Raw genomic sequence first — 20,950 nt, forward strand, 5'->3', positions numbered from 1 at the left:
GAAAGAGACACAAAGAGACACAAAACAACCTCAAAGAGACACTAAGTATCTAGAAAGACACAAAGAGACACAAAACAACCTCAAAGAGACACTAAATGTCTAGAAAGAGACACAAAGAGACACAAAACAACCTGAAAGAGACACTAAGTATCTAGAAAGAGACACAAAGAGACACAAAGCAACTACAAAGAGATGCAAAACAACGACAGACAAAAACAACTGCAAAAAGACAAAAACTATTCCAAAGAGACAAAAAGCAACATCAAAAGCTGCTAAACAAGCATAAAGTCTGTGTCTTGCTCCTATGTAGTAGAGGTGGTGAGGCCCATTGTCTCATCTTCTGATCATGAGTGTTGCTTATGTATCGTTTTGAGCTCACTGCATTAATACGGTTGCATTAGGATATATTTACTAGAAACAATAATAACATTAAGATGGTTTATTGTGTTTGAGAAATCTAAATTGCAGTAGTTACAAAAGGTGAAAAAAAGAAATGCCCTGAAACTGGAATGTAACTTCTATTAGATTCATCGTGACGCATAAAGGTTACATCAACAACACACCGGTAAGAAAGAAATGGTCGACATCACTCACATATTATTTTTTATGTCTTAGAAAAAAAAGTCTGGAGAAGGTATGTGTGCTTAATGTCAGACACCAGATACACACTGAATTCATGAATCAACACAATGCATTATTGCATCAGTGGTGTCCTAACCCTTTCCTGCTGTGTAACCTTCTGAAGGATGAGAAGTATGTCTTTCTACCAAAGCCCTGAGATGTAAGTGAGAAAAAGAAATCCTTCCATTTTCTAATTCTGAACTAACTGGTTTTCTCTGTTGTGTTTGTGACATTTGAACGGTTGAAAAAAAAATCTTTAAAAATTGTAATCAGTGAAACAAATGGGGAAAAGGTTCTGCCAGGTGAAAAAAAGGATTTGCTTAAGAATTACTAAGTTACTTTTTTCCATCTGTGAAAACTGGTGAAAAATAAGTTTTGGTGTTTCTTTTTCTTTGTCAATACATTTTTTTAAGTCTTGTTAACCTGTTTTGGCCACAAGAGGCTGAATTGCACCACTTCCCCATGTTGCAAACTTAAATGCAAATTACACTTTGCCCAAAATGCCAATGTCTTAACACATAAAAGACACAATGTTGGTGGACAAACAATGTCAATGATTGATACATTGCAGCAAACTTTAAAACGGTTAATAGTTTAACGTTTTTGACGGTCAAACTGTATGCTGCCTCACTTTAGTGGCAATCGAACGTTACTGGAAAGCAGGTGCATTTTACAAAGTCAGCATATAGCCTCAGCTTCATGCATGACTTTTGAATTTTGATGTCAAATCCAAAATGCTTGAAATTTGGATTAAAAAGTTATATCCCAAAAAGATTGAACAATATATGAACAGACTGGATATTTTAAAAATGCAGGTTAGCCATGTTTAAATCATTTGTTAACCAAAAGACAACCTCTGCCCAAAAAGGGCCCAACCGTAGACCACATTGGCCTAATGAGTGCCAAATTACATGCAGCAGTAACAGTACCACAAATACCAGTTTCAACATCCAGAACAAAGTCCTGTAAGTGTGAAGTTAAAACAACTATTGTATGGATATAGTGGAGTAATGTCTGTGTCTCTCTCTCTCTCTCTCTCTCTCTCTCTCTCTCTCTAAGCAAATAAGCAACGGCTGGTAAATCACATGGTTGCTATTAAGTGTCTTCCATCTCAGCCATTGAACTCAGCCGATGCCACTCACGTAGACATATTTACAGCTGTGCACTGATTGAGCTTCCTGTATGAGAGATATCTCTGAGGCAATGCAGTATTGTTCTATAACCATGTCGCAAACGTTTTGAAATGCTCCTTATACTTACATTTTGTCAGGAAAATGATGGCCTTAATATTGTGTTACAGTACACATTGTCATTTATTTTGTGTTCCATATTTAACTTGGATTTAGATCAATTGAGTATTTTTTTCTATTAACATGTAAGACTCTTTTCTATTAAACAATGTCATAGCACCTTTATTACATCCCCTGTGTGATTTAATGTTTGATAAGTATTAAATAAATGGTTAGAGTTAGGCCAAGAGGGGTTATTTTTATGGGCACTGTGCAAAGAATACCTTGTACCTACAGGGTGTGTCTGTCTTTAAGGACTGCAAGCATCCTCCCTCCTTACTGTCTTTGTAGGATGATGATGCTGCATAGCAAAGCTGCCCAATAAAGTTTAAAGAGACCAAAGGGCAGGGAGAGTTGGAACCATGCCACAATGAGATTTCATATTTCAGAATGATTCTCTTTTTATATGCATGTACTTCTGAACGACCCCATAAAAACATTAACTATTGGTTAATTTTTTATTTTTTTTCAGGTGATTTTCCCTCCCAATTGTATCTGGCTGCAGCAGGGCAGGCATAAAGAGCCGTGAGCTGGATGGTTCTTGTCACTGTCGCCACCATCTTCTTGGATATCGGAGGAGGAGAAACTTGAGTCAGTCTCGTGGAATCTAAGAATTACCAGCTCTCATCCTGTATTCTCTTTTCTTTTTGGAGCCACTGTGTTTTCTCTTCTTCTCCTATTACATTGTCCACAATGTCGATATTCAAGGCGGCGACTGCGGTTCCCTCTGGCTGCGACCTTCTTTCCACCGTGTGTTCAGGCACAAACTGCCTTGTTCCTCCCAGTAACTTCAATGAGATGCTGGGCTTGGTGTTGAGCATAGTGCTCACCATAATGCTCGCCATGGTCATGTTCTCCATGGGCTGCACTGTGGATGCCAAAAAGCTGTGGGGGCACATCAGAAGACCCTGGGGCATTAGCATTGGTTTCCTCTGCCAGTTCGGCATCATGCCTTTCACAGCCTTCGCCTTGTCACTGGCCTTCGATGTGCTCCCTGTGCAGGCTGTCGTCATCATCATCATGGGCTGCTGTCCTGGAGGCTCTGGCTCCAACATTATCTGCTACTGGCTGGATGGAGACATGGACCTAAGGTAAGAAACCAGCTGGGCAAACTGACTGGTTGGCAGGCTCATTGGATGATGATAGTTAACAGTGTGTGGTTTGGATGACTGGACGCTGTCAAGCTATTTGAAAAATCTGTCCACCTGACGAACAAGATAGTTTTCTTATGAATGGACTGGTAAAAAGTCTGGTGGGAAAAATGATTCTTGATCTGTTTAAAAGGAATACTTTCCAGCACACCAGTGGAACTATGTTTCTAGAGTAGGGAGGCCTTTCTCCCACTATGTGGCAGCAAAAAGTAAAGTTTTTACTGATCACAAGTTGAAATATTTCCATTATTATTTGGGTTGTAACAAAATATAGATACATATGTGCATATGAGATACTGTATTGATTCTTAAAAATACTGTATTCATTATTAATGAATAGTTCGCTTGGAAAGATTAGTAGAGAAGGCAGAGTTCACATAAAAAAGGATTGACTCCGAGTTTTTGCATATGGTATTGTGTTCTTCATACCATTTTTCCTAAAATTGGATTTAAAAATCCAATCCAAAATCACCATTTACCACCTTAATTACAGTATCTCAATATATTTAATCGTAACCCCTGTATCTGTATCCTATTCTTTTTTAAATTAGAATTCACAGTGTTAACCTCTGCTACCGTGCACTGGGCTACACAGTGCAGTACAAAGTGACGCCAAGGGGTCTGACAAAGTGCCCGTATGTGTTGGAATGAGAAAATGTTGCCTACACCGTGTACTAACTATTGTATATTTCTGACTTTATCAATGGATTAGTGATAGGATAACATTTAGGTCCCAGGGCCCCCTGTATTGTCCTGTCAAGGTAGCGTACTGTGTACAATATCGGTTTAAGACTGGGCCCAAATTAATCCCCATGAGCAAATCCCCAAAGTGGACTATTAGGTTAATAAGAAGGCTGTTACAGCAACAGTTGCATATTTCATTGAAAAATAGTGTGTTATTAAAGAAGCGTGTTTGACAAACATACTGTTGATATTCTCTCTCCTCAGTATCAGCATGACCGCTTGTTCCTCTGTCCTGGCCTTGGGGATGATGCCTCTATGCCTGCTCATTTACACCTCCACCTGGACTTCTACCAGCACCATCCAGATCCCATATGACAGTATTGGTAAGTATGCAACTTATGCTTGATTACATTATTATATTATTATTATTATATCATTATTATTATATATTATATTATATGATTATATAAACATACATAGATAAATTGTAGACATGGTTTATTTTAGGGACCTTCTGTTTTATTATAGTCGTGTACTACCCAAAGCCCTTCACAGGTTTATTGTAACCCTATATTTATTTGATGATATGGATTCTGTGTATACTCAGGTATCACTCTGGTGGCCCTTCTTGTCCCAATTGCTCTGGGAATATATGTCAAACGCAGGTGGCCCCAGTGGGCAAAAAAGATCCTCAAGGTAGGATTCTATGTGCATGTTTTAAGTGAGTGACATATGAATATCACTCCAATATGTTTTTTTATCATGGTATTTGTTGTGAGAAATACATACATGGCTTTATTCAAATACAATCCCTTGACTGTCTGTGTTTTTGCTGTGCACAGATAGGATCCATTGCCGGCTTTGGTCTTATTCTCATCATAGCTGTGGTTGGAGGTGTTCTCTACCAGTCCTCCTGGACCATTGCCCCCTCCCTATGGATTATTGGAACCATCTACCCCTTTATTGGTTTCGGCCTGGGGTTCCTCTTGGCCCGCTTCACGGGTCAACCCTGGAACAGGTAGGGTGACAGCATAGTACATGTATAACATAGCTTAATTCAGCTTAATTCAGTTTAATTTATAAATCATATAACATCAACATCAACAAACATATTGATGATGAATTTAATTAATGAACTGACTTATCATTCCCTGCTTTGTTCAGATGTCGAACCATAGCATTGGAGACGGGTTTCCAGAACTCCCAGCTGTGCAGCACCATTGTCCAGCTGTCCTTCAGCCCTGCTGAGTTGGACATCATGTTTTCGTTCCCCCTCATCTACAGCATCTTCCAGCTGGTGGTGGCAGTCCTATCTGTGGGAGGTGAGCGTTAAGCAGGCAGATACGGACTCAGCAATCTCGGAACCCAACAGCTATCTGTCAGATGAGCCTCTGGGGAAAAGGTTCCATACTTCTGGAGTTCTGATGTAGGCAGCAGATATCTGGGCCAACACTTCCTTTTCCGTGCCCTGCTCATTGGATTAGCAGTTGGATTAGCAAATTGAGTTGGAGTTTGAAGATGTCTTGTACGACCAGTTGTTTTAAGAGTAGCCACATTACAAGGGCTGCTGTGGCTTAGTGGTAGAGCAGGGCCGTCCTTCCATCTGAGGACCAGCAGTTCGATCTCTGGCTCCGCTAGTCCATGTGGATGTGTCCTTGGGCAAGGCACTTAAACACAAATTGCTCCCAAATTGGTGAATGAATGATTAGTTAGTCCTGATGAGCAGGTGGCACCTTGCATGGTAGTCCCTGCCATCAGTGTATGAATGGGTGTGAATGGGTGAATGATGACATGTAGTGTAAAAGTCGGAAAACTAGAAAAGTGCTGTACAAGTATTAACCATTTACAAGCTAATTTTAAACCAATATAAAACGAAATCATCATCAGATGATAGCTGGTGGGTTCCCAGATTACATTTAAACAAATTCCAATCCATTCTTTTCAACTAAAGCCTGCTCAAACGTGATTGGTTAATGATACTCGGACTACAAATGGAAACCAGAACGCTTCCGATATTAAAATCTCATTCCGTTGCCTACAAACCGACAGTGAATATAATATTAAAAAGTACATTTTCTTTAGTGTATAATCACCTTAAAACAAGAACCATTGTGTTTTCTTCAGGTAAGAATGAGCCATTTGTATCTACATGGGGTCCAAGGGTCTCAATGACTATGCTGATGAGATGTCTGTCTGCTTTTCTGAATCAAAAATACATTTCATGAATAAGTTTCATATCAACCTCGTAATACACCTGCATAAACGCGTAGTTAACATTGTGAAACAATTGCTAAGGTTTAGGCAACAAAACTACTTGGTTAAGGTTAGAAAAAGATCATTTTTTGTGTTCAAATAATAAAGTAAGAAGGTAACCTAACAACCGTGCAAAACGCGCTCTCAGTGGACATTCATACTTCTTATACTCATTATTTTACCATGCAACTTTCAACAACGGTAGATCTGGCAATAACTGTTATAATGAGAACAGGACAAGCCCTAGATGACAGAGAAATTGTCCAGAGAAAAGGCTTATTCGTTGAAGTCCAGTTCATTTTTTGAAGTGCTTTTTTAAAAGTATGTCAAAATGACTGATCACATTTCTGAATCCATGTTTTTTTTCCTTTACAGCCTACCAGGTATATAAAAAAAGGTGTGGCCGTGGCTCAGCTGATGCAGACACTGAGGCTCCGTCCCTGGAAGCTGGTGACGGTGAATCAGGAACAAAGAAGGGACACGCTGTGGGGAACAGCGCCTTTGAGTTTGATGACAATGACATCAGCGAAGAGAAGGGCAAGGACATCAGAAAGATCACCCAGCTGTGAGCTTACAGACCTGATAATCACAGACTTTGGACTTTCAGTATGAACATCCAGGACCCCAGCATTACTCAAGACAGCAGCCATGAGTCAACAGTGTGACTACACACTGCACTCTGTCGGCTGGAGGCGTGCACTACAGGTCCTGTTCTGATCTACTTTAAAAAACCTTTGACAAGAGCAGGGTTGCCCAAATGTCCTCCCTAGTATTGCAAACAATTAGACAACTAACACCAAGCTTTATATAAAGTTGAAGGCCCTCCTTTCCCTTAATATATTCATATATAATGTGAACCAACTTTCACTCTGTGTGTTCTGTCAGAAAGCCTGTTGGGCCCATGTACCTTGATCAACGCATTTACTGACGTCTTCTGTACATGTAATTCAGACTAAATATGGAATGCTGTTTATGTGGATTACCACATGTCCATATGCAGATATTTACTGTAGTTTGCGCTGGATGGTGGAATATACAAATGAATACAAATGTATCGTGTTGTTGTGACATTCAACATTTATCTGATGAGACACAGTTGTGTCAAATGAGGAGAAATGTGTGCACTGTTGAGAGCCAATGTTTCACTGGGGTCAAACCATCTCACAGAGCTTAATGCTCTTACATTTTTAATATTCTTTATTCTCCTTATTCTCATTCTGATGTAGCAGGTGAAATCAGTGGTTTCTACAGACTTGGGCCCTGATGCAAACTAGTGTCATGTGTTCTCTGCTCTTTCAGTTCCTCTCAGTTCTTCTACACCTCTTTTATGGGGCACAGCTGATTTGGGGAATTTTTGAAGTATGTAAGCCTGTGGTTTTACATATCTATTTATGAAACATATTCACATCTAATTTATTTGTCCTCTGTATTGTGCAAATGTGAAAAAAATCAGAATTTCATGGATTAAAGTATTTTACGAAAACGTCTTTTCTTTCCTGTTACGTTTAAGAACTCTGCCTTCTGAAATGACGTGTTTATCCAAAAACTTACATGTTTGTTTATTTTGTTGTAATAATTAATGTTTTGATGTGAATATGACTACTAGTATTGAACTCAAAAAACATATTACAGTTTTTCTCACTTCGGCAAATTTTTTGAAACATCACAAAATGCATGTCTGCAAAAGGTAGAAACTCACCTTAAATCATTCCATTCATGATTCAAAGCCTAGTTATGTGTCAGTAAATGGCATCAAAATGACATTTTGTCTTGTAATCATGTGAGCCAAAATGATTTTTTCAACATGGCAGGCAAACAACCCTAAACATGTTTTCAGGGTTCCCACTCTTTTCAAGAAATCCTGTTTCAAGACCTCACCAGGACATCTTCCAGTTGGACAATGCAGGACAGCCAGCTTGCTCACAGTCATGGACAGACATGGCAATGTTTGTGGATGACACCATTTGTTTTCGTTCAGGAGATCATTTAAAAGTTTCAGCAGAAACCGTTACTTAAAGATAGTTTTATAAAAATTTGTTATCCTAAATTTGAACAAACTGCAGTAGCTCAGTAGCTCTTTGCCGTACTTAACACCATGTCATAGATATTATGGAACATGACTGACAGATTTTGATAATTGTATGGATAATTTAGCTTGTGATGGCTCAGACGATGAAAGAATGTTTGGAAGTTGTGACAGTTTCACTCAGAATCAACTCATCAGTTTTGATCAGAGAGCAAGTGGTTTTTGTACAAACTGGAGACAACTGTACTCTTGTACAACAAACTGTTCAGGGTTTTGAAAAAATAAAATCTTGAGAAGAAGTGAACTGTAATATTTATAACTTGGCTTTTCTATTGCACCTGTTCATTTGATGTAGAAGTGATAGCTAGGAGGTTATACCATTGTTAAAAACATATATGAGAATATTCAATATCCAATGACGCTGATCCGTATGCCTTTCTGAACTGCTTCATGGAGATTTTATTCTTGTACCGTAATAATGTGGTAAAATGTTAACATTTATAGGCCACATGGTCCCAGTACAAGGTCAGAAACATATTGCTTTTCAACCTTAAAATAATCACATTTCTTACAGTTGTCCAAAGTCCAAGCTGTGACAGCAAAAGCAGTCCACAGTCACAAAACTAGCACAATAGCCATGCTGTCATGTGACAATGAACGTGTCCAGCTGTGCCTGACATAACTGTAACCTCTGTGATTCAGTGATGAGCCACAGATCTCCTCCACAGTTAGCACAACCAACACCCTTCCGTTCACCAACTGGCTCCTCCTCCTGATGAGTGCACTGGAGCTGCCTTCACTTACTGATGGAAATACTGGGATTTCTCACGCTCCCTCGTAACCATGATTGAAAAAAAGCATGTATCTCCAGATTTTCATACCACTATGAATAAAGTAAACATTGTAAGCATTTATTTTATTGATTTAAGGAGCTGGTGAAAAGATTTTTGTCTCATTATGAACACAGGACATGTTTTTTCTGAACAGTGTCTCTTAATGTCCCTGTACCCCCACCATGGTGCACCCCCACCACGGTGCACCCCCACCCACCATGGTGCACCCCCACAGGTGTTTTTGCCTAATGAGACACCTCGCTGCGACTAGTGCTGCCTTCAAATGGGGTCCTGTTTCAGAAGAGTCCATATGAACGACATCCACATATTGAACAGTGACTGTGTTCACCTGGTGCCTGCCATGCTGACTCTGCATTGAAGCGGCCATGGTTTCATGATCATTTCCTTTCCTTGAAGTGACAACAACACACACTTCTTTTTGAAGTATCTGCAATATATCATATTGGGTTAAAACAATAACTGAGATAGCCTACTTTAGTAGATTGGATATCTTTTTTTATTTTTTATGTTTTTCTTCGTGTTTTAAAAATGTATGTTTTCAATGATCTTGAAGTTTAAACAGTTGATAATAGCTGTCAGGCTCAATTGTGAATTATAAAAATAAATCGTTGTGGCAAGTAGCACGATACTGTATATTTTATATTAATCAGGTTCTAAATTGAGCTATTATATTCTATGTGAATAACACGTGCAGTTATGTGTGTCTTCGTTAACCTCAGCAACAAGCAGCTGATTAGCTTTACAAACTACAGAGGAAGCACATCGGCTAATCCTGGCACATTAACAATAAGTGACTGCATTTGTAACATCCCTGAAATAAATGTAAATAATTAAACTCGGTAAGATAAAGTTGCAATTATTTTTATTAATTTTTTTACCAGTGCTGAGTCTCAAATGAATGAGCCTTAAAACCCTTCAAGTTGCCATGTGTTAGCAAACATATAAATAACCTCAATAACTGGCACATTCCTCAGGAGATAAGGTGCCAAGAATATATCTTGCACACATTAGTAATTGTTACCACTTATTAATACTTCTTACAATCTAAATGACTTCATTATCTAACTTCGTACTTACTTGCTTAGTCCCATTGCTAATAATACAAGCGCATTAGTCTCACTTATGCATCAGAGACATCAGACATCAGACTCCAGAGTCTTATCTCATTGTCATGCTGTCTGTGAATGTCATTGTAAGTATTTCTATTTGGAAAACACTTTAAAATATGGTTAATTTTGTATCTTTCCAGTATTGCAATGTTATGTCCAACCAAGCACCTCAATAGAGCTCCTCACTGGAGTCAGGTCCATGTTCACTTCCTGTGAGCTGATGCAACTCGCATTGACTGCAAAAGGAATGAAAGACGGCTTCAATTTATTCCCATATATTTGTCCTCAAAACATGGAGGCCTTAAATTAGTTTCACTTTGCAGCTACAAGTTGAAAAAACAATTGTCATATTTTCACAAACAAATGCTCCTTTTCTGGTCCGTAATTTATAAACATCACAGATTACATCTTAACAGAAACTGTTTCCTACTGAATACGACAATCTGCTGCATACCTTCTCAATATTTGACTTTAGATAAAGGTAAGGAATTTATCCATCCAAATATTTCTACAAACATGTAAGATGGAGATTGATGTGAACTGCGCATTTTGTCAGCTGGCTCCAGACCCCAGTAAATCAATGTTATATGATTAATTTGAATTTATTATTATTATTATATATTTGTTATATGTTTACCATGCATTTTGTCAAAAAAATTGAATGATACAAATAAAATCAAATAAAACACTGCAACAGGAAGTCGCAGTTTACGAGGAGACCCTGAATGCAGCAAAAGACCGTTCACAGAGAGACAACAAGCAGACCGTGAGAAGCAGTCAGGACCTCGTAAGTAACTAATTATTCATTACAGCAAGTTTCTTCATACATGAAATGCCTCTCACGCTATTTTATGAGGATAAAAACAATGTGTCACTGACACATAGACTGTCCTGTCTTATCTGCATCGAATAACGTTACTATCGGCAAGGAAGCTCTAAAAAAGTTCATCTCCTTGTTTCCTCTTCTTCAACTTGAGCGTTCTGTTACCGTTATTACCGTCACACTGTTTGCGCTTTAACCTGTCAGAAAGGGCCCTGACAGAAGTAACCACTATCACGTAGTAACTTACATAAAGTTACATTTGATCAAGTAAACGCGTGATGAGTTTGGTGTTCCTCTGTGGAAACTCAGCCGCAGTTTAACGGCTCACATTCCTCCTCAAGTGGTTGGTATGCCGCTGACTAACAGCGAAGTAACAGTCCTAACGCTATGGCAAGATATCGAAACGGAACCATTTAACTCAAGTAAGCTAACGTGATCAAGTTAACTGTGAGTTAAGTTAACGTTCGCGTAAATGTTTCTGAGAGGAAAGCTCCTCGTGTTGAAAGGGCCACATTAGGTGTAAACGTGCTGTAATATCTCAGCAAACACGAACATACTTGTGATATTTTAGAAATGAGAACATTAAAGTATGACCATATAATTTAGAGTAAGTAGACGCATGTTTGTTTGTACGCTAGCTGTTAGCTAACGCCAGCTACTTCCCCTGGTGTGGTAACGTTAACGTTAGTTCAGTTGAGATGAACCGCCTCAGGAGTCTTCATGCTGCAACATGACTTCTCAGTGGCTCGTCTGGAGTTATTGCCTCAGACTAACACGATGACACATCCCGCTGCAGTCACTGACACCCCGACCTGTCCTCATCATTCACAGCAGCCACACGCAGGCAGGGAGTGTCGGTGCAGCATCGCTGCAGACTGTGCAGTGGAGTGAGTACCAAAGACAGATGAAACAGCCCAAAGGCTTGTGGTGAAGAAGTGAATAGCATCATGCTAGTGGCCAAATAAAAGTGCAAAGTAATAAAAGATAGCAAAGCTTTACTTCTAAATTAACCCAGCCTCTCTTCCCAAACTGTACTGTGATGAGTGCTGATATCTAAAGTATTCAGTGCTGATCAGTTCTTTATGAAAGTCACTGACAGATATGTGACGTATCAGGGCACACAACCGCTTCTTCAACATTAGGATTGTTGTACAATGATGTTTATTCAATACAGTTGATCGCCAGGTTTTACATGAAATATATCATAAATACAGAGTGTTGACACTTTATCCACTTCATGCGCAGAAAGAGCAGAAATATTAGAAATGACCTACAATATAATTCTAAACGTAATATATTTCAATAAAACAACAAACTACGTCCCTCCTCTGTGACTTAGCTCGATGTATATTTGATATTCTAGACGTATTCAATCCTTTCTTCTCTTGCCAGTATTTATTTTAAGTGGAACATTGAACTAAATAGCTATACAGAACAGTGATTTTGTTTGTCTTCCTGACCACATGGATGTGTACATAGTCACAATCAGGTGTTTAAACAAGGCAGTGGTGGGTGTGTCATGTCAGAGAGGAGAACTTCACAGCAGCTCAAGGCTCCGTGTCGCTGCAGCAGCTCACTTCCTCGCTCACAGATCCTGTAGAGTGGAAAATCACAAAGAGATAAAATATTCAATCTTCATGAATATTGTAAAAGGCTGTTGAGGTGAGTCATGGGTTTTGTCAATGAATGTTTCCATTTCTTCCTCAGACAGCCGAGTCAATCCTCGTAAATCACTTGTTGCTTTTTCTTTTTTAAGGTCAAATGCAACTTCCTGGACAGCAATGTATCCCTGAGTTTAGTTACAGTTGGGTTGTTCAGTGCTTTAGTCGTTCATCATCAACATTTGGATGGTTTCAGTTTGTCCTTGTGGAACAATGTAGTACATACTGTATTATTCTAGATCAATATCATTTTAAAGATCAAGAAAATAATCCAAATTATAATAATCATGCCATGTGTGCATGTGGCGTTATGTACCCTGTGCTCTGTCAGTGCCATGGGTCAAATAACATATCCACAGTCTTTAATGGTTCATATTTTTCAAAGAAATAAACGTATCTCCATAAGATTTAATGAAACAGAACCCAAAAATGTAATTACTTTATTTCTGTGTAGTTTAGTTTGTTATTAAAAGCTGCAGTGCAAAACATAAAGTCACCTTGTCGGAGCCCAAATGTGTATTCAGCCTGTGTTGTTCAGGGATCGGCACACGGCTGTGCTTCTACATCATTTACTTGTTGACTTGTACGGCAGGACGTCCTGCTTTAGTTGTTCCCGTACAGAAATAGTTTGTCAGTCTTTCAGTTAATTAAACAGCATAAAAGGCATCAGGACTCGTGCCTAGTCATCCTTTGTGGGGCTGATCTGATACTGGTGCATTGAATACTATTCTATTCGACAGCTGTATATAATACGACTTACCCTGTGTGCATGTGACATGATTGCTATCATTGTTGTCTGGCCTGGCTCAGGTTAAATGCCTCGCAAAACACGAGCACATACAGAGGACGAGCGCTGCAGAACTTTCTTTGTTATCTAGTTGGACAGATTTTCTGGAGCTGATGATAGACGATAGCTGACGAGTGAGCCGTCTCGCTTCTTTCTTATCTCTGGTGAGCGTTACACATGTGCGGTAGCGATGGGGCAGGATCTAGAGATTGGGTGATAATAATAATAATACATTTTATTTGTATAGCGCTTTAAAAGGTACGCAAAGCTGCTTTACAGGAGGTATGAAGGGGCTAGGCTGTGGAGGGCTTTGTGATGAGTAGAACTTGAACTGGATTCTTTGTGTATGGGGAGCCAGTGGAGGTTCTGAAGGACTGGGGTGATGTGATCTCTGGTGGAGTGGGAGAGCAGACGGGCAGCTGAGTTCTGGATGTATTGTAGTCTGTTGATGGTTTTGGATGATGAGCCGTACAGGATGCTGTTACAGTAGTGCAGTCGAGAAGTGATGAAAGTGACACGTGTTGTTGTTGTTCCTGTGTAATGTAAATGAGCTGATAAATGATATGATAGCGTGATATCGGAGCGGTGCACAGACTCGTGTACTTGCTGATACCGGATCTAGCATTTTGGGCTTTAAATACTGCTATCGTATCGGAAGAACTCTAGTTTTTAGTGCCGCAAAAGCTCCCGACAGGCTGTGTTACGTTGTGAAGCAGAGAGACGACAACACTCGTATCTGTGATATGATCACAACGTGTCACAGACTGAAGGAAGTAGTCGTCATAGCAGTGGTTTGTGGGTATTATGTCACAGATATGAACCAAGCGGCAACCTCCCATTCTGAAAGGTGAAGCCAATGCAGAAGTTCCTTAAAGCTGCATTCTCTCTAGTGTTCACCAGGGGGCGACTCCTCTGGTTGTATAGAAGTCTATGAGAAAATGACTCTACTTCTCTCTTGATTTATTATCTCAGTAAACATTGTAAACATGAGTTTATGGTCTCAATCTCTAGTTTCAAGTCTTCTTCAATACAGCATGATGTTCATTCAGTAAATGATGGTCCATTTAGAGTCACACAGACCATAAAGCAGGGGATGCTTTATGGCGGGGCTACACGGTGATTGACAGGTCTCTGCGTCTCTATGTCACTCCTCCGCAGTCCAAATATGGTCACTTTCGCTCACTGGTGGCAAAAAAACAAGATGGCGATGGCCATAATCCAAGATTGTGACGGCCAAAATGCCGAACTCAAGACCGCAGTCCACAAACCAATGTTTCTGTTTCACACAGTCTCTGCTGTGAACCAATCAGATTGCTTGATTTTAGCTACCCGTTTTATAAAATCAATAATTAAATGTAACTTCTCTTCAAGACCATTGTATCCTTAATTAATTATGTCAAATTATTATTTATATTTAATGTAGCTGAGGTTAGTCCCAGTGTTGATCTGGGGACCAACTTAAATATATAAATTTAGATATGAATGCTAAATAAAAGACGATGGAAAACATTCTGCTAATTTACTTGGTGACCCTAACAAAACCCCCTGCGACCCACCTGGGGGGCTAATCTAACTGACTGCCACAAGTGTTAGAGGGAGCCAAGTGCACAAGAAACGACTCGAGAGCTTGTCCCCAGAGCCTCTAGTGTAGCAGCAGCCATGTGCTCTGTGAGACCGAGTCCCAGCTGAACACTCACAGGAGCCGAGCTCCCTACAACCATAACAACCAGCTAACCTGCTCGCACACAATGGCTCGTCGTGCCATATGGCAGTCTTGTCATTGTGGGAGGCTACAACAGTTGGAGAGAGCATATCAGGCGTCATCAGACGTGGAGGGACAACAGCAGTGTTCCTCAGGAAGAGTAACTATGAGAGCAGTGATGTGACTGACATGTGGTCGCTGCATATGAACACAGAAGGTGCGCATGGAGACGACCACACAGTCTGTGCTCCTACCACCTTGTGCTTGGCATTTTAGCATTCAAATTTCAACTGAGGGTGAAAAATGTTAAACTGCGGGTGCAATGCATGCTGTTGCACCCTGGTGGAACCGGGCCTGTCTCCTCCTCTTGCTCGAGGCTCGGTCACACATGCGCCCTGAGGAGAAATTCTCCTGGAAGTTCACCAAAGTTCAACTCCACGCGATGCCAAGATTCATGCTGACCTGCTGCGTGTTCATGTATCGTAACATCAACTCACCTGGCACTAAAAGCCAACGTGCTTCTGGTAACACAGCGCCACTTGGATTTATAACTGATATAATTACTTCTGTTCCTGTTCTATTTTCTCAGCATAATGGTGCTTCATAGAGAGCTGAACTGTGCCCATGAGTTTAGTTTACTGGCAGATGAACAGGTCAAGCTAATGGTGGCCCATTGGGAAGCTACTTTAACGCTCTCTTGTGCACTATTTGAATTCAAACAGGTCGTTACAGTTGGGATACTGAATTTTCTCACACATTCCAATGAATAATCCCATAAGGCTCATACACTACATGATGGAAGTAAAACACCTAGTTGTGAAAGTGCTGTGGTACATTTCATACAATAGTATCATTGCTAAACACTTAAATGTGGCTTCTTTTAGAAAATGGTCCAGGGCCAGCTATGAGCTATGAGTCAAAGCAGTCCCTGCCTGTGGACCCGGCTCCCCCAGAGCAGCCGGTCCCCGGGTGACCGCTACAAGCACGCCTGCTGCAGCCACGATGGGAGCGTCTACATCCTGGGAGGAAGAGACAGCGGCGGTCTGAGGGACTTCTGGAGGTACAGCGTGGGTAAGGGCCACATACACAGCTGCTGTTCCCTTTATAGTGCTTTACTCTATAGCCACACAGAAAGAGCACAACAATGTCATACAAATCATTTTAGGTGGAAACTAATCTAATTGTGTGCAATGTTTTAGTTTGTAACGATTGGACAGAGTTGAACTGCACCAGTGAAGCTGCACCAGAAGAACTAGAGGAACATGCTATGGTGGCTCATGAGGTACAAACTCTTTTTAACTGTAAATGGCATCAAAGGAATAAAATGATCATATTTAGCTTCTATCTCTGCTTATGTGAACGATGTGTGTAACGACAGTGATGGTTGCAGGGCTTCCTGTACGTGTTTGGAGGAATGCTGGACTCTGCCTACACAAGGCGGAGATGTCCCCTCTGGGTGTTTGACGTTGGTGAGTCTCTCTGTGTTTCACTACATGCGTGACGCAACTTACGTTTGCTATCGCCTGCAAATACGAAACGCGTTGCTGCATGTCGATTGCCGTCCCACGCCTCCGAGCCCCAGAGAATATATTCAGCACTAACACTTCATCAGTGTTGGGGAGACTTTTGCATTTTTCTGGAAATAAACATTTTTTGCTTGAACAAAGAGGTTAAAATCAACTGTAACAACAGAACTATTCATATTACGCTGACAAATACTAATCATGTAAAAAAGAGTATTAGTGAGTTAAAATGCCCTATTTACACAACTGTGTGTGTGTGTGTGTGCGAGCGTGTGTGTGTGTGTGTGCGAGCGTGTGTATCTGTATCATTTGTTTTTATAGTTTTCATGTATCTGCATGTCTTGTACTTGCACTCATCTGTTTGTGCAGTTAGTATTCCCACTGTGTGTACGTATTTGTGTTAAAACACAATGTGAGCACGATGTCGTGCTCACCACCACATTATACATCTTAAATCCCCATAAGTGCTGCATGTCCAGCTGTAAGAAGACAATGTATGAACCATATTTCACTTTGGTCCAGAACATTTCCATGTGAGAGGATTCAGTGTCATTGTTATAGACTCTGCTCCAGAGTCTAGACCATGTCTATGTAGCGTCCCGCTCATATGAGGAACACTACAGGCAAGAATGTAACGAATAGTTATCACCATCATACTTCACAGTTCATCTCTCGCATGAAGTATTTTCTGAAGATGTGTGTTTAAATATCCAAATGAGGCACTGACTTAATAAATATGTACTCATTTGCATACATTTCCACAACATAAATCTAAACATTGGATAAAGCCAGGTTCAACATTTTGGATTTTCAGTATTTGAGATGGAGATTTGGGATTTTGGATCTCTTTTTATCACTCCATAAATCAGAAAATACTGTCACCACCCATATCAAATAGTAATAAAGTACTACAATGTATTGTATGAATGATATAGGAACAAACCCCTCAGAGTCTGAGATATAACTCATTTAGAGAAAACAACCTTTAAAGATATACAGACACTACATGCAAATATGGTAAAATATATGACTTTCCCAGATAATAACTTACATTAATTAAAGTTTAAATATATAAATGAGGCATTATCTAATGGCAACTTTTGGTGAATTTAGGGGAAATCTATGTTTTCACCTTAAGTTGAAAAGCTGACATGGGGAGTGTATATTCATAGATTGTGTTGTACGTTGACGGGGCAGAGGTCACATCTCTTCTGCTTGTTGGACGGCCTTTCCACCAAACCTTGATCATTTTTGTTCGCACCAAATATAATTGTGTATATAAGACATACAAACCTGGTAAGGTGAGGTGTCCATACATCTCAATCGACTGTGTGACATTAACTGACCATCATTACGTAATACATGATTCATTTGTAGCTTGTTTTTGAACCTAAGCTCCACTTTATTTTTCCTTCGTTGTGTTTGTTTCAGCAAAGCTGAAGTGGGTGCACTGCCAGGGGAAGCCGAGCCCTCAGGTACACAGACTGTGACCATGATTACAAGTAGCAGCACAATACGAAGACAGGTGTTTCAGTCTGCGTTCTGACTGACAATTATCATTTAAAATACATAACAAAGTAAAAGAAGTGCATGTGTTGCACTTGTAGACAGATATTAGAGAATGTACTGAAGGTAGTTGGTGAACAACAGCAACACGCCTGCTGTCGGGTACAGAAGGTCTCTGCTGGTCTGCTCACAGAACGTCTGAATGTTCTCATCACACATGATAATATGATCAGAAAGAAAGGCATCGCACTGTTGAACAAAGATCCAGAGTCATTTCATGTTTATCTACACAAAGGTCACAGACATGTTTGTATGAACTTCAAATGTTCAGTGCATTACTTAGAAATATCACCAGCATCAATTGTACAAAGATATAATCATTACAAGTTTGGAGGCAATTCAAGTGGCAAGTCAGGGATTTCTTAGCTTAGGTTGTCTTGAAGGCAGCAGGATGTGTTCAGGTGTACCCTGTGCACACCGACAGACCCAAACAGCCCCGAGAACCACATCAGATCTAAAGAAGAGAAATATAGAAACATTAAGTCAGAATGAATTCTGAAGAGTAAAGGTGAGCGTAGTGTCGCTAGTGAGTATAGAACCCTGGGGTTTCTTAGTAAATAGATAACTCTCTATATTTGTGTGTTCGTGTGTTCAGACCCAAATGCCAACCAACAGAAAAGCCCACAGTGCTGTGGTGGTGGGCTCTGCCCTGCTGCTGTACGGAGGCTTCGTAGACATGAAAGGATCCTCGCAGGACTTCTGGAGTTTGGACTTCGGTGAGTTTAAAGTTGCTTTTATTCCCATTTTTAAAAAAAGCAACTACTGAGTTCACAAATGGGTTGTGCAGCGTTTGCGGCCATTAAACACAAGAGTGTAAAAGTTCTTAAAGGGTGGAAAGCTACCAGGTCAGTGCTCCTCTGCTACTTGTTTTTAAATGAGGTAATATGCAGATATTTAGTGCAAAACCATCAGCGCTGAGAGCCACACGCAATGACATCAGTAGTGTCTCTGAAGCACACAGAGGTGTCATGCCCCACTCATCTTGGCAGCATTGAATGAGATTCTTTTGTCCTCTGCTTCGAATCACGCCATCTTTGACAGACCGGGACATTCTGTCCCAAACACGGGTTCTCTCTGTCACAGTCAAATTCCCTGCCGGAGGTTTTGAGGTCTCTGAACCTCATCGGTCAGGATCCGTAGCTCGCCGAATGAATATGTCATTTTTCTTTTTCTCTCTCCATTGCTCTGCCTACTGTGTTCTTGGCACAAACATTTGTACTTTGTCACGTGGATAACTGCATCAGACGCAGGGCAAGGGTCTGTTGCACACACTGTACAAATAATAACGAGTGGAGGGCCTCTTTAATCGTCAAAGCATTTCTGAAGAGAACACCCCTGGGCTGTGTGTTCAGTATCGTGACAGCATCATGTTGGGACTAACCCTATGACCACTCAGTGTGAGCTCCAGTATGTGCATTCATTGTAGATACCTGTGTGTGTGTTTCTATGCATGACAGATACCATGGCTTGGTCCCTGCTGAGTGGTTCTCAGCAGGGCTCATTAGGCCCAGGCCCCAGACACAGCCACTCAGCTGTGGCCAACCAGAGCTGCATGTACCTGTTTGGGGGCTTGAAAGGCTTGCGGGAGCAGAAGGACTTCTGGAAGTGGAATTCCAGCAGCCACACGTGGAGCTCCCTCAAAAACAAGTGAGACTTTCCTCTGTCAGTTTGTCTTGTCGGGTCCACAGCTGACGGCGCTACTCGATGTTAAGCGACATGCGTCGACTCGCCGGCGCCAACAGCTGTTTCATATTTACTCCTGGGATTGACCCACCCAGGCCTCCATAGCTTCTCAACGTGATGCTGCATTGCACTTAAAGAGCTGTAATGCTCTCCTGTAATTACATTATCGTTCCTTGTAATGCAGTAGTATAAAGTATCACTGATTTACAGTAATTCCATCCAAATTACTAGCCGGCTAATACTTACTGTACTGTTCAGACCCTTATATAGTCTAACATGGAGGCACTATGTTTATTGTTATGTACCAATCACCAAGCCAAATTCCTTGTATGTGCAAATGTACTCGGCAATAAACCCATTCTGATATCATGAGACGACCTTTTATATTTGTATTATTATGAGTGACATGGTTACATCCAGGTCAGAAACGTCACATGCAGGTTCAGGCAAAGACCACATCTCACTTGATCCTGTTGTAGTACTGAGGAGGCTGAACAGCCGGGGAACACGAGGAGAGGACATGTAGTGGTAGTAGTAGTAGTATGGATATAGTAGAAGAGAGAGCCAACAGATAGAGTTAGGTATGGGATCACTTTCCTTTGCTTTCCATTCAAAAAGAATATCGCTAACACTTCATCAGAAGGAAACAAATCATAAACTCAACTAATGGATGAATTAATGTAGGATGTGTCATGAAAGCAAACGAAGGAGAGACACTGCAGGTCCTTCCTTGCTGCCGCTGTCAGACTGCACAACCAACACCGCTCCTAATAGACCACACATACCGTATGAAACACGGAAAACGACTCATTCATTCATGTGCAATATCAATATCAATGTACGTATGTGCAAAAACAAACTATATTTTTAGCTTTTTTTGCGATTTACTGATTTATTATACCTTTACTCTTTGACTATTTATTGCACTTGTTTTATTTTTATTCATTTGTTTTTCTACTGATGTCTCTTGTTGCACTGTCCACTTTGTCCCCACTGTGGGACTAATACAGGATTATTTTATCTCTTATCTTATGTCACTACAGTGAAAGAATGTTCATTCACTGTTATTTTGTACGTTTAATGATATGCAACCAAACAGCTGGATTCCAGTCACATAGAAGTTCATTTGGTCGGCCTCTCTTCTTAAAGCACAGCTGCACCTCCTCTCTTAAAGCACAGCTGCACCTCCTCTCTTAAAGCACAGCTGTACCTCCTCTC

At 40.5% G+C, this 20,950-nt stretch overlaps 2 protein-coding genes across 3 annotated transcripts in view; both read left to right on the forward strand.

Moving 5' to 3' along the window:
- Nucleotides 1-2,442: 2,442 nt before the first annotated feature.
- slc10a2 (solute carrier family 10 member 2) lies at nt 2,443-7,485 on the forward strand. Its single transcript, XM_031870013.1, has 6 exons — nt 2,443-3,001; nt 4,010-4,128; nt 4,353-4,441; nt 4,588-4,763; nt 4,910-5,067; nt 6,374-7,485. The coding sequence occupies exons 1-6, from the start codon at nt 2,604-2,606 to the stop codon at nt 6,565-6,567; spliced, it is 1,134 nt and encodes a 377-aa protein (XP_031725873.1). The 5' UTR covers nt 2,443-2,603; the 3' UTR covers nt 6,568-7,485.
- A 3,234-nt stretch (nt 7,486-10,719) lies between these two features.
- Nucleotides 10,720-20,950, forward strand: part of klhdc3l (kelch domain containing 3-like) — an 11,309-nt gene continuing 1,078 nt past the window's right edge. The window contains exons 1-7 of one of the 2 annotated variants that reach the window (XM_031870014.1): nt 10,720-10,774; nt 15,845-16,031; nt 16,160-16,242; nt 16,351-16,429; nt 17,915-17,958; nt 18,645-18,765; nt 19,507-19,696. In XM_031870014.1, the coding sequence (XP_031725874.1) occupies nt 15,872-16,031; nt 16,160-16,242; nt 16,351-16,429; nt 17,915-17,958; nt 18,645-18,765; nt 19,507-19,696 (677 nt within the window). In that variant the 5' untranslated portion in view covers nt 10,720-10,774; nt 15,845-15,871. Of the gene's footprint in view, nt 10,775-14,489; nt 16,032-16,159; nt 16,243-16,350; nt 16,430-17,914; nt 17,959-18,644; nt 18,766-19,506; nt 19,697-20,950 lie in introns of those variants that run through there. The other variant, XM_031870015.1, reaches the window with a different exon arrangement.

Source organism: Anarrhichthys ocellatus, unplaced genomic scaffold (assembly GCF_004355925.1).
Source record: "Anarrhichthys ocellatus isolate YVR2014 unplaced genomic scaffold, GSC_Weel_1.0 scaffold50, whole genome shotgun sequence".
NCBI classification, from domain to species: Eukaryota; Metazoa; Chordata; class Actinopteri; order Perciformes; family Anarhichadidae; genus Anarrhichthys; species Anarrhichthys ocellatus.

Bases quoted from the DNA above. Each gene is read 5' to 3' on its own strand.
- slc10a2 (XM_031870013.1), top strand. From the start codon at position 2,604: ATGTCGATATTCAAGGCGGCGACTGCGGTTCCCTCTGGCTGCGACCTT. The intron at 4,442-4,587 runs GTAGGATTCTAT...TGCTGTGCACAG, and splicing joins GGGCAAAAAAGATCCTCAAG to ATAGGATCCATTGCCGGCTT. The intron at 5,068-6,373 runs GTGAGCGTTAAG...TTTCCTTTACAG, and splicing joins GGCAGTCCTATCTGTGGGAG to CCTACCAGGTATATAAAAAA.